This window comes from Pongo abelii, chromosome 1 (assembly GCF_028885655.2).
Source record: "Pongo abelii isolate AG06213 chromosome 1, NHGRI_mPonAbe1-v2.0_pri, whole genome shotgun sequence".
NCBI classification, from domain to species: Eukaryota; Metazoa; Chordata; class Mammalia; order Primates; family Hominidae; genus Pongo; species Pongo abelii.
Genome location: NC_071985.2, coordinates 131,886,280 through 131,900,447, shown reverse-complemented (window position 1 = coordinate 131,900,447; position 14,168 = coordinate 131,886,280). Strand labels below are relative to the sequence as shown.

At 37.3% G+C, this 14,168-nt stretch overlaps 2 protein-coding genes across 3 annotated transcripts in view; one reads left to right on the top strand and one right to left on the bottom strand.

Moving 5' to 3' along the window:
* SLC30A7 (solute carrier family 30 member 7) overlaps window positions 1-14,121 on the top strand; it is a 101,530-nt gene extending 87,409 nt beyond the window's left edge. For both annotated transcript variants that reach the window (XR_002914735.3, XM_054553167.2), the window contains 2 exons: window positions 13,298-13,343; window positions 13,462-14,121. Coding sequence is in view for 1 of the 2 variants with exons in the window: in XM_054553167.2 (XP_054409142.1) it covers window positions 13,298-13,333 (36 nt within the window). In the remaining variant the exon portion in view is untranslated. The remainder of the gene's footprint in view (window positions 1-13,297; window positions 13,344-13,461) is intronic.
* Window positions 7,441-14,168, bottom strand: part of DPH5 (diphthamide biosynthesis 5) — a 35,786-nt gene continuing 29,058 nt past the window's right edge. Inside the window, exons 5-7 of the mRNA XM_002810549.6 lie at window positions 12,934-12,973; window positions 10,454-10,557; window positions 7,441-8,452 (exon numbers count right to left, since the gene is read on the bottom strand). Coding sequence (XP_002810595.3) covers window positions 8,229-8,452; window positions 10,454-10,557; window positions 12,934-12,973 — 368 coding nt within the window. The 3' untranslated portion in view covers window positions 7,441-8,228. The remainder of the gene's footprint in view (window positions 8,453-10,453; window positions 10,558-12,933; window positions 12,974-14,168) is intronic.

Below are 14,168 nucleotides of genomic sequence, written 5' to 3'. Positions count from 1 at the left end.
CCACAATATCCCAGGCACCACTCATGTCACCTTCCTTCTCAAAGGTATTCTTATCAAAGCAGCTTCTTTACTATCAATCTCTGCCATACTTCAAGGCTTTATCCTCAGCATGTCTGCTGTCAGATTCCTTGTATGTGGTCTACATTTGCTGCTTCTACCTCCTTTCTAACCATTTCCATAGCTCCTAGTAGTATAGCTTCACTCCTCCCTATTTTGTAGAAGTTGCTTCAAGGCCATCAGTGGCTTCTTGTCACATTCATGGCAGAACTACCAACATATCAAATTCAAAATTGAAGAAAACAAATCTTTCGCATTCAATTCTCAACTACCAATTTGTCGGAATTCTTCATAGAATTCTTACAAAACTAAGCAATGCCTTTATCACCTCCGTTTCCTGAATGCCTTATCATAAAATGTCTTTCTTCCTTTGAAATCTTTTACATTCTTTTCCATTCCCACTGCCCTATTCCAGGATTTCACTGATGACTGCAAGCAGAATCACTTTCCTTGCCCAACTCTAGCCACCTCCATTTCAGCCCCCACCCAAACAATTTTGGCTTTGGCAGGGAGAACAAGGAATTTTTGTTGAATCCAACTTTTGTCCAGGCGCTTTTGAAGCATTTGTCCTGTCCTGGCTTCCTGAATGCCGGGAGCTGGCCCCTCTGCATACCTGCTAGATTGAGACTCCCTACCTATCCTGTCTTCTCTGTAATTAGCCTCTGGCCTAATTCTACAGTGGCCTGTCAACACTCCTACGGAGCAGCCTCTTCTGTTTACACACTGGGTTAGGAAGTTGTTTGGTACAATACTGCACCGGCCAATCTTATGTAGAGTTTTGGCTTTCCTAACCGCAGAAGCCACCCCATGTTACACTGGTCTTGCTTTCCCAGTTTCCACTTGCAGTCCTCTAGCTCAGGAATCTTGAGTGGCTCCCTAATGCTTATCAAGTATAACCTCTTCTGAACAACTTTCGAAACTTAAATGCATTTCTTTCCCTCCTTATTAAATCAAACCCTTGATATGGCACCAAACTTTTCATTAGTCTAGAGCAAAAAAACAGCAGAGACAAGGAGGAGCAACAGGTTCAATAGATGTAGACAGAATGACAGCAATTTACTACTTTTTTTCATTCTTTCCAAAAAAAAGAAACAGCATTTTAATGGGATTCTAGTTCATTAAAACATTATCAGGTCATCCAGTTCTACTTTGAGGCAAAAAAAAAAAAAAAAAAAAAAAAAAAACTACCATGAAATTCAGGCTTAGCACATGCTACCAACATTTAAATTCACAATTCAAATTTATCTGCTAATGTTGACAGGAAGAAATGCATAGTCTGGCACAGTGTAGGCAAGGCAATCAATTTATTGAAAAAATGGATGAATTTTGCTTTTTCATGTAAACTTTAACTCCTCTTTGAAAAGTGATTCTGTATGAATTGTTAAAGTGAATAGTACTCTTTGTGAAAGAGCAACTGCTAAAACTAAAGAATAAAGCAAAATAATACAAAGACATTATAAAAATTATTTCCTGAATGTAGCCACCAAATGTCATTGTTTAAATGTGGTATTTTTTAAGTAAACAAGATATTCAGATTCACATATAAGCAGGAGCACTTTGATAGCAATTAAGGCTTGGCTTGGCCATTTGGGTTAGACTTTTGAGTATGTCATTGTGACTTGTAAAATTACAAATAAAATAAGGTCCATCTGATTAGCCGTTGCTGTCTTCCACCCTAGACAGTAAGTTAGATCATAATGTTCAGCTTTACAGGGTTTATTGTCCTGTACGTGCATCATACTACTTTCCCCATGAGCAATAATTTGTACACAGGTCATATTGGTTTCTACAGACTTCAGAAGAAGGCAAAGTTACTACATTTGTAGTTACATTAGTTGGAGGGAAGACTTCACACTGGCTTCCAAAAGCTTCCGCCAGGCAATCCTGTGGTGGTGGCCAACAGCTATGTAAGCCCATAGGAACTAAAACTTTGACGGAGGGGAATATTTCTGTTTGGTAGAGTTATGGTTTTAAAAGGGTACTTGCTTTTTTCTGTCTGTACGCCCTCCACATGGAGCAGAATGCAGGCCCAGCCATGAAAGTATGAAATAGTAGCAGAGTAGAGTAACTAGATGCCCAAGTTTCTGGCCAGAGGATCAACCAAGAAAGGGAGCCCAGGGAACCAGGAAGTAGTGGAGAGATTATGGAGTGGGAGGAAACCAGGAAAACAATCTCATAAAGTTGTTTATGAACCCCAAGGATCATCCTCAAATCACTAATGCTTGGATCTGATTCTATTTAGCCTTGAGAATCTTGAGAACTAAACTATCCAACAGACTACTTCATAAGTCCCAAATTGCATGCCACAAACTTGAGATAGATCCAAAGAGAATTGCAGTCTTTGAAAACCGAACTTGCACTGGAACTGTAGCCTGTAAAGAGCAATCTGATAATTGCATCCTGAAGCTAACAGGTTGGTTGCCTGCTGAAACAAAAAGATTGATATTCTCCATTAAATCTAAACAAGACCCAGCAACTTACAACATAATATTCAAAATGTCCAAGCTATAATCCAAAATTATTTGATAAAGTGCTGCAAAAAATTTCAACTTACAGAAAATCAATAGATGGTAAAACTGAGATATCAATCTTAGAATTATCTAACAAAGACCTTAAAGCAGATATTTAAAATGCTCAAACAAGCAATACAAAAATGCTATATGAAATGCTCAAACACCTACAGAAAAATACATGACAAAGAAATCATAAATAATCTTGAAACAAATGTTAAAATAAAAAACAGAAGATATAAAAAGAACCAAATGGAAATTTTAGAACAGTAACCAAAATTTTAAAAACATACAGAATGGACTCAACAGCAGAATGGAGAAGACAGAGAAAGGAGTGAATGAATTCATAGATGGATAAAAATTATCAGCTCTAGGCAACAGAGAAAACAGACTGAAAGAAAACAACAATGAACAGAGCTCGGGAACCTGTTGGACAGTAAGAAATGTCTAACATTTGTATTTATCAGAATTTCTCAAGGAGAGGATAAAGTATATAGTGCTGAAGGAAGATCTAAAGAAATAATGGCTGTAAACTTCCCAAGTTTGGTGATGCACACCTAGAGTCAAGAAGCTGGGCAAACCCAAAACAGAATAAACCCCAAAATATCCACACCGTCTCAAACAATTCCAATCCAAATCTCACAAGCTCTTTTGTATATGTCAACAAGCTCATTCTAACATTTATATGGAAAGGCAAAGGAACTAGAATAGCTAAAACAACTTTGAAAAAAGAATGTTAAAGGAACCACACCACCTGTTTTTAAGATTTGCCATAAAGCTAAAGTAATTAAGACAGCATAGTATCATAGAAGGGAGAGACGCACAAATCAATAGAACAGCAAGAGTTCAGAAAGAGACCTACATAAATAGGGCTGAATGATTTTTACAGTGGTGCAGAAACAATTCAATGGAAGAACAGTCTTCTTATCAAGATGTTATAACTAAACATTTAGATGCAAAAAAAAATGAGTGTAGATCTAAAACTCACACTTCATAGAAATATTGTCTGTTGAATTTGGTGATGGGATCTTAGACATGGCAACAGAAGCATAATCCATGTAAGAAACATAAACTGGATTTAATCAAAATTTAAAACGTTTGCTTTATCAAAAATGGTTAAGGGAATGAAAGGACAAGCTACAAATGGAGAGAAAATATTTGCAAGTCATATATCTTACAAAAGCTTTTATCCAGAATATGTAATAAATGCTCAAAATTTAACCATATGGAAACAATCCAATTTAAAAGTAGGCAAAAGACATGAACAGATGCTTCATCAAATCAGATATAAGAATGGTGAATAAGCACATGAAAAGATGATCCACATCATTAGACACTGGGAAATACAAATTAAAACCACAACAAAGACACCACTGCAGCCGGGCATGGTGGCTCACGCCTATAATCCCAGCACTTTGGGAGGCCAAGGCAGGCGGATCACCTGAGGTCGGGGGTTCGGGACCAGCCTGACCAACACGGAGAAACCCCGCCTCTACTAAAAATATAAAATTGGCTGGGCGTGGTGGCACATGCCTGTAATCCCAGCTACTTGGGAGGCTGAGGCATGAGAATAGCTTGAACCCAGGAGGCAGAGGTTGTGGTGAGCTGAGATCATGCCATTGCACTCCTGCCTGGGCAACAAAAGCAAAACTCTGTCTAAAAAAAAAAAAAGACACCACTACACACCTATCAGAATAGTTCAAAATACTGCCAACGTGAAGTGGTGGCAAAGATACAGAGCAAAGGGAACCCATACAATGCTGGTGAGAACGCAAAATGTACAGGCACTTTGGAAATCATTTTGGCAGTTTCTTATAAACTTAGGTGCACACTTAACCATGTGATCCAGCAATCCCTCCGGATAAAATATCAGGCAAAAACCTGTTATGTTAATGTTTTAAGAACTTTATACATAATCGCTAAAAAGTGGAAACAAACCAATTATCTCTCAAATAGTGAATGGATAAACTGTAGTCTATTCATATGAGAGAATACTACTTAGCAATAAAGAGGAATGAACTAGAGGGATGACTATAAAGGGACAGTGGGAGATCTTGTGGGTGATGAAACTGTTCTGTATCTAGATTATGGAATGGTGTTTCACTACATGATAATTTTAAAGAACTTTATAGTATTAAAGAGCTAAACACTATTAAATAATCAAACAAATGTATGCAGCCTTCAGGTATTTCTATTTTAATTAACACTGGGATTTCAGAGAACAGACTGAAAACACTATTGTTCATCCTTTCCCTGCTGAGTAGTGCAGTGTTCATTTTATAATTTCATTTAAATTGCGGTTAAGTTACATACAGAACAGAATTGCCAGATTTAGCAGACAGAGGAACCTGGTTAAGTTTAATTTCAAATAAAAATTTGGTAGGTTCCCTACTACCACCCTTGGCAGCTTTTTTCTTTTATCCTTGGTTTTCGTCAGTTTTACCTGTTATGTTAGGTATGATTTTATTTATTCCACTTGGGGTTCACTCAGTTTATTGGATCTGAGTTGATAGCTTTACCAAATTTGGGGTTATTCTGGCCTGTAAGTTATCTATATTTTCTTCTGCCCTATTTTCCTTCTATTCTTCTGGAAATCCAGTTACATATGTTAAATTGCTTGATATTTTCCCAAATGGCATTGAGGCTTTTGTTGTTTTCCTTCTAATCTTTTCTTCTCTTTTCCTCAGATTGGACAATTTCTTTCATGTGTCATCTGTATGCCACGGTTAAACCCAACCATTTTTTTTTATGTTACCACATTTTGGGTGAGAATATATATCTATATTCATTCATTACAACCACCCTACCCTTTTGTCCATGAACATAGTTCTAAAAACTGCTTTAAAAATCCTTGTCTGCCAATTCCACTATCATCTAGTTTATGTTCGGATTTTTTTTTCTGTTGTCTGCTCTTTTTTTTTTTAAACCATAAGCTATAAACTGTATTTCCTTATTTCTTTGGATACCCTATAGCATTTTATTGTATTCCAGTCATTGTTTATGTATTATACAGATTCATTTTATTATACTCTTAAGAGTGCTAAGCTTTGATCTCATTTAAATTATTGGCTAATCACCTTGATTTTATATTATGCTAAAGGTTTCATCCTTAGTTTTAGCATAAATCTTTAGTCTTGTGCACAGCCTTTACTAATACATGGCCATTCTGGGGTTTGGGAAGCTCAAGGTTCTATCAAGCCCTTCTAACTTGTCAGAATTCAAACTTGAAACTCTGTCTTCTATTGCAACAGAAAACAGCCATCTCTGTTCAGCTTCTTGAGCCTTCCAACTGTGGCTTTCCACCAAAGTCCTTGGAGTCTTCCCGGGGCATGCACGGTTCGAGAGTTAGCTAAGGATTTAAGGAGAGATCATATGCAGACAGGAAGCCTCCTCCATTTCTGACACCTTCATTTCTAGGATCTGCTGCTTTAATTTTCAGTTCTTCTAGCAGCCTTTAATTCCATCCTAACACCTCAAGCCAGTAAGATTGCAACTTTCTCTTGAGTTCTAGCCACGCCTTACCACACAGTCTGGGAATGACTGAAGGGGAAAAACCATACGTTCACAGCTGGTTTCAGTGACTCCCTAGAGTTTTTAGACCATTGTTTATTATATTTTGTCCACAGTTTATAATTGGGAGGGTTTGTACATTACAAGCTATTACACCATTACCAAAACCAGAAGTCCTTCATTATATAGTTCTTAAATGTTTAGTTTAACATATGAGAAGAAAATAATATACAACTGGTATTTAAATGTACTTGGCTCTCTCCCCTTCTGTGTCTAACAGATTGAAAATGAGGCCAGGCATAGTGGCTCATGCCTGTAATCCCAGCACTTTGGGAGGCCAAGGTGGGCGGATCACTTGAGGTCAGGAGTTCAAGACCAGCCTGGCCAACATGGCGAAACCCCATCTCTACTAAAAATACACACACACACACACAAAAATAGCCAGGTGTGGTGCCGCCACATGACTGTAATCCCAGCTACTCGGGAGGCTGAGGCAAGATAATCAATCACTTGAACCTGGGAGGCAGAGGTTGCAGTGAGCCAAGATTGCACCACTGCACTCTAGCCTGGGCCACAGAGTGAGACTCTGTCTGTCTCAAAAAAAAACAAAAATAAAAATAAAGAAAAAAGATGTTTCGTTTACATATATAAATATCTTTTATCTCAAATGAAGTAAAATAAGTCAAATAATCTTTAGCTAATTGATGATCCCAGGGAGTAGGGAAATCTTTATTCAAATTCCAATGAATTTACTAAGTAAAGAGCTCAGAAAAATTGGTTAGGCCATGGAAATACTTAGAGTTGAACCAACTGAACTAGCATGTAAGAAACCTATTTCTATTCAGAACTGAAACTCTTTGGTCATGAAATATACTAAATGGAGTGTTATTTAAAACTAGTAAGAAGAGTGTGACTACTCGCACATATACAATGGCATATTAACTGAATTAAGTGATATGGCATATCTTGACTAATCCATTGTTGCCTTAAAACTTATATTTTTAAAAATTTTATTTTGTAGTCAGCAAGTTTTCCATTTGTCTGCTTGGATGTGAAAGATGCGATTTAAAACCAAACAGCAACTGTACAAGGCTGGCTGAACATTTATAATTAAACAATTTTATAACCTCCAAAATACAGCAGAATATGAGCCACATAATTAGGATGTCAGCTAACCAAGACAGTGAATTCAGAAGAATGTCATTTTGTGGCGTGTGCTCAGCTGAGCTTTAAGTCAGACTGCTGGATGGAAATGTAATCTTTCTACTTTTGTTTATATACACTAATACCAGCTGCTGTCAGGACAACTCCTCATGCAGTAGGGACAGCTAACTTTTTTAAAAAGAAGAAAATTATAAACATATTTTGTGAACGTTTACTAATCTTTTATTTGCTTTTCTTGGCACTCATAACATTTTTTACCCTTTAAAACTGAGATTCAAGTGATTCAAATTCCAGTTACCTCTAAATTATATTCTGTTAACAACCACCTGTATAAATTGGTTTCATAAATAAAAACTGCTCTTAAATGATTCTGTCAGTGGATGTCTATCCACAAGCTTTCCAGCCTGGTCTGCTTTATGTGCGTACATCCTGAAAAGTTGCCAAAACAGCAGCAACAACTGATGATATCATAGGGAAAAAACTCACTGCCACAAGAAACCAAGCATTGTTGAGTCAACTTGTTTTTGGTCACTTGTTTTATACTTACTAGATAAGCCAAAAGACCTGTCTGTTACACAAACATGCATGCATCCATGTATTAGTCCATCCTCACACTGCTATGAAGAAATACCCGAGACTGGGTAATTATAAAAGAGGTTTAATTTTCGACTCACAGTTCCACACGGCTGGGAAGGCCTCAGGAAACTTAACAATCATGGTGGAAGGCACTTCTTTACAGCGCGGCAAGAGTGAGAATGAGAGCCAGTAGGGGAAATGCCAGGCGCTTATAAAACCATCAGATCTCATGAAAGCTCACTATCATGAGAATAGCATGAGGAAAACTGCCCCCATGATTCAATTACCTACCACAACACCTGGGAATTATGAGGATTAAAATTCAAGATGAGACTTGGGTGGGGATACAGCCAAACCATATCAATCTATATATGGCTGAAATTTACATCAGACAATAGTAAATATCTATGTTCAAAGTCCATTGATGCTTTGAGATTCTGAGCTATTTTCTGGTATGGAAAACAGACTTAGCATCTCCATCTCCATTGGATGTATGCTGCCTCCTGTGATGATCAAGGAATGCAATGGTTCTCCCAAGTCCACAGTACACATTTGCTGTAAAGTGCCTGCTGCAATTTTCTGGTCGTCGGCTCCAACCCTGGCTAAGCCAACGCAAAGTGTCTCCTCGGTAATTGCTATTAAAAAAAAAAAGATACTGCTATTCAATTCAGCAAATGCATCATCCGTCCAACAGTCAAACATTAGTACCACAAGTACATTTCAAGAAGCCCCAAATATCTTAAATCTCTTTTGCCACTTATGGACCAGTTATCCATTAATTCATCCAAGGGATTTTCTAAATCATTTGTATTACCTAATATAAAAGAGTACTTCCAAACTTTACCCTTTCAGAATTACAAAGGCTTACACTAAACTTTTAGGACTTGACAAGCTATACTTACACTCTACAATTGCACGGCATTTGTTTTTAAATAAGTTCTGAGTAAACAATGTTTACTATACACTTATGTTTTTAATAACTTGCTTAAGGTTCATATTGACCTAGATATACTGAAGAAACCATGAGATTATGAAATAAATTCACAGATTTGAGTTTCTGCCTTGCCATCCAATTAGCTATGTGATAAACTTCAGTTTTCTCATTTTTTAAAATGTAATACTCTCTCTTTTAAATCATGGTAATGAGAGCTAAGATAGTAGATATGAGACTAGTAGACTATAGATTCCTTAATAAATAATGAGCATTTGGCACTATTTATGTTTTTAAGTTAAAAACAGCCAGCCTTAATGAGCTTTAGTATTATTCACTCTGGTGCTACAGCTAAAGAGCTGACCCTTTAATGGTTGTATTGTTTAGTTGGGAAAGGGGTCTTGATTGAACAATGATCAAAAGGGGGCAAATGGTTTATCCAAGGACAAACAGAAATGCAAGAAACTTCTGTACAAAGTTATGGATATAGAACATCCTTGCAGACTATTTGTTTCACAACTTTAACATGGCCTACTAATGAGAATAAAATAAGCAACAATCACTCAAGAATCTCTTGACCGGGTGCGGTGATTCACACCTGTAATCCCAGCATTTTGGGAGGCTGAGGCGGGTGGGTCACTTGAGCTCAGGAGTTCGAGACCAGCTGGGCAACATGGTGAAATCCCATCTCCACCAAAACTACAAAAAAATTAGCTGGGTGTGGTGGCATGCACCTGTAGTCCCAGCTACTCAAGTGGCTACGGTGGGAGGGTGGCTTGAGCCCGGAAGGCAGAGGTTGCAGTGAGCCATGATTGCACCACTGCACTCTAACTTGGGCAACAAAGCAAGACCCCATCTCAAAAAGAAAAAAAAAAGTCTCACAGTGGGCAAGGCGTGGTGGTTCACACCTGTAATCCCAACACTTTGGGAGGCTTCGGGAGGCCGAGGTGGGAGGATTGCTTGAGCCAAGGAATTTGAGAAAAGCCTGGGCAACATGGTGAAACTCTGTCTCTACCAAAAACACACAAAGAAATTAGCTGGGCCTGGTGGCATGCACTTGTAGTCCAGCTAAGGTGGGAGGATCACTTGAGCCCAGGAGGTGGAGGCTGCAATGAGCTGAGATAGCGCCTCTGCACTCCAGCCTGCGTGACAAAGTGAGACCCTGTCTCAAAAAAAAAAAAAAAAAAAGAACCTCCCATAAAGATTTATTGACAATAAACATTTCTATTATATACCACACACTGTGTCTACATATTAGGACTATAAGAACAAATTTTCTCTTATATTTACCCTGAAGAAAACTATTCCTAGTCTCAATGTTAAGAATGAAAGGAGGGAGAATAAAAGAAGGATAAGTATATTTGTGCAGGATAGATCTCACCATTGATTAGGGATGATAGATGTTTTACAAAAATATTTATATACTAATATATTTATATCAAATGTGACTTATGTTTAATTTGTGAAAAATCCTCACTTTCTGGAATGGTGTTAATTATACTATAAAAGAATGCCAATTTTTTTTCTTTCACTACAACTTGAAGCCTATGGGATTTAAGTTAAAGTTGGACAAAAATGACAAGAAATAGTACAATACAAAAATACTTACTCTTGCTTCCATAGTGGTATGAGATATTAAGTCATATACACATCTAAATGTAGTAACAGAGGAATAATATGAGAGCCCTTCTAGGGTCTTGAGTACCTGGTTCTTCTCCTCGTATTCTTTGATTTTGAACAATCTCCAGAAGCTGCTGGGCTGCCTGGTTTACACTCATATACCGTGGAGGTTCATAGATCTTCCTTCCCCTATAGGCAGAAAACTAGATGCCACTGTTCTTAGCCGTGAAACTACATAATATGTTATTAATGCAATTACTCTCCCAGGTATACTCAAGTACCACAGTCTACATTCTGTTTGATGTTTTTTACATGTACTCACTTTAAGCATATACAAAAGCATGATGATTGTTCATTTCTTAAGCTTTTTCATTGTTCTAATTCAACTTTCCCTGATCTCACTGAAATGATGGCAGGAACACATAAAGATAGATGTCTAAATGAAAGTTATCTTTATTCAAAGTGATACCTTTGGTAAAAACAATTCAAAGTAAGTGGCAATTTGGTCTATACTCTAGCTTAATCAGGTTATTTAGTGTCCTTTTTATGACCATTTTTAAACCACATATTCTTTTCACTGTTTCCTCTAAGAAAAGTAAACTAAAGCATCTTGGATGCTTAAAAATCTCAGGTGATGGCATATGTTTATTTCTGTATGCCTCAAAAGCCTATCAGGCTTTCCGAACTATCATATTAACAAAAATACAGCTACTGCAGGCCAGGCGTGGTGGCTCATGCCTGTAATCCCAGCACTTTGGGAGGCCAAGGCGGGTGGATCACAAGGTCAGGAGTTCGAGACCAGCCTGACCAACATGGTGAAACTCCGTCTCTACTAAAAATAAAAAAATTAGCGTGGCTTGGTGGTGCACGCCTGTAATCCCAGCTACTCAGAAGACTGAGGCAGGAGAATCAATTGAACCCGGGAGACAGAGGTTGCAGCAAGCTGAGATCACACCACTGCACTCCAGCCTGGGCGACAGAGCAAGACTCCATCAAAAAAAAAAATATATATATATATATATTTTATATATACATAGCTATTGTGGCTTACAACACAGTTCAAATAGATTATTTTACTGACTCTCAAAAAAATTCTCTAAGTCAGTGCTATCCAATAGAAATATAAATGAAGCCATATATAGAATAAAGTTTTCTAGTAGCCATATTAACAAAAAAGTTTGTAAAAAGGCAATTTTTTTTTTTTTTTTTTTTAGACAGTCTCACTCTGTTGCCCAGGCTGCAGTACAGTGGCGTGATATTGGTTCACTGCAACCTCTGCCTCCTGGGTTCAAGCAATTCTCTGCCTCAGCCTCCCGAGTAGCTGGGATTACAGGTGCCTGCCACCATGCCTGGCTAATTTTTTTTGTATTTTTAGTAGAGACGGGGTTTCACCATCTTGGCCAGGCTGGTCTTGAACTACTGACCTCGTGATCCACCTGCCTCAGCCTCCCAAAGTACTGGGATTACAGGCGTGAGCCACCACGCCCAGCCAAAAAAGGCAAAAATTTTAATAATATATTTTATTTAATCCAAAATTTTGTAATTTAATACCTACTCATATAAAAATTATTAAAGAGATTGTTTTTATATTAAGTCTTTGAAATCTGGTATGTACTTACAGCACACCTTAATTTGGATATTAAATTTTCATTGGAAATAGTTGATCTGTATTTAAATTTCATAAAATTTATGGTTGTAAAGTTGATTTATATACTAAAGCTGTTTCAAACATACTTAAGTTTTCCAATAACAAAATTGAGTATCGTTTTTTAATTAATTAAAATTAAATGAAAAATTCAGTTCCTCAGTCACATTAGCCACATTTCAAATGCTCCTTACTCACAAGTGGGTAGGGGGTGCTGTATTAGACACTGCCTCTCTAAGTAAAAAAGGATTAGTACTATCATTATACATCTGAAGAAAATAAGGCTCAGAGATGGAAGTAACTTGCCCAAGAGCACTCAACTAGAGGCAGACTCAGGACTCAAACCCATGTCTTTTTTTTTTTTTTCTCACTCTGTTACCCAGGCTGGAGTGCAGTGGCGTGATCTCAGCTCACTGCAACCTCTGCCTCCCAGATTCAAGCAATTCTCGTGCCTCAACCTCCCAAGTAGCTGAGATTAAAGGCACGTGCCACCACGCCCAGCAAATTTTTCCATTTTTAGTAGAGATGTGGTTTCACCATGTTGGCCAGGCTGGTCTCGAACTCCTGACCTCAAACAATCCACCTGCCTCAGCCTCCCAAAGTGCTGGGACTACAGGCGTGAACCACCGCACCCAGCCTCACACCCAGGTTTTCAGAATCCCAATGCATTAATTCATTCCACAAACACTGAGTGTCTGTTAGATGCCAACCACTGTTCTCAGTGTTGAATCTACAAAATATATTGCTATTTCTACTCTATTATACTGCTTATCATTTCGTAAGAATAAAAATGTTAATGTTCACACTGTTAATGAGAGCTCATTTTCAACTATCTTTAGAACTCAGGTCATTTAAGTAGAATTTATTGAATTGTTCAAGGAAATAAAACAGATGTATGCATTCTCAGAATAATAACTTACTTGATTAGATTTTCCAAAGACTGCTCCTTTACTTTGATGTCTGTAGGAAGTAAAAATAGTTCTTTTAATTTAATTAAAAACTTTATCCAAAACCCTATGTGTAAACCTCAGTTAAGAGTCACCTAAATTTTGGGGAAACACTCTTCCCTCACATTTTAATTAGCCACTTTCTTACAGTAACATAGAGAAGAATGGAAGCCTGTGGTTGTGCCACTAGTTGGAAAACAAACATGAATTTGGCTCTGAGACCATCCTGCTAACATCTAATTTCCTTTTGGAAAAGAAGACAAGGGAAAGAATTAGATAAACATTGGCATATACGCTACTAACAGCTAATCACGATCTTTGTTTTCATTTCTACCAGCTAGTAACTGCACAGACCCACCTGAAAGCCCTTTGATAGATGTAATGTAAGTAGAAAAAAAATCTTTTCCACATTTAAAAAAGTATTTTGCTTTCTGACGAATGTTAACACATGCCATAATTTTGAATAAATACTTTAATTCTAAGTATTCATGCTTTTAACAGGGATTTGAGCACGGACTGTGTCAGACACTGCGCCAGAGACTGGGATACCACAGGGACCTGCCAGATATAACCTCTGCTCTCAAGAAGCTTGACAGTCCAAGCATCACGAATATTTGATTCGGTATACTTTTTAATCACTCATGCTCAAATGAACTATCTGGTAAAAGGTAAAAAAGCAGAATCACTCTACATCCTCAGAGGAACTCAGTATACAACAGCAATAGCAACAGCTGCTTCCTGCTTTACATGCTGAAAACAAATGGTTCAGCCAAAGTTTGTTTTTGCAAAAATAAACATAGTGCAACTGAGGAGTCTTTAATAGACTTATGCAGATTTCCTAAGTGATTATAGAAGTGTTTCTTATAAAGGATATCAAAGAGTTTGCTTGGAAATTATAGCAGAGTTAATATTAAATACATATTTTTAAATGTTCTTGGAACCAGCATTGAAAGCCTTTTTCAGGTTTGAAATATCATTATTTATTTAATATTTCTACTTGTCTGTCACATTATGGAGAAAAAAATGAATGTCTGTTATTAAGAATGTGGCCTCCCTATAATCAATGGTGTTAGTCAACTTTTAGATTTCCTTTAAATTATGTTTCTAAGATTTTAAAAATTTTAACCCATTTATTAATTCATTCACTCTGAGCTTCTGAAATGTTGTGATGAAATTTTTCATATTTTCAGTTTCTTTACTTTTCAAAT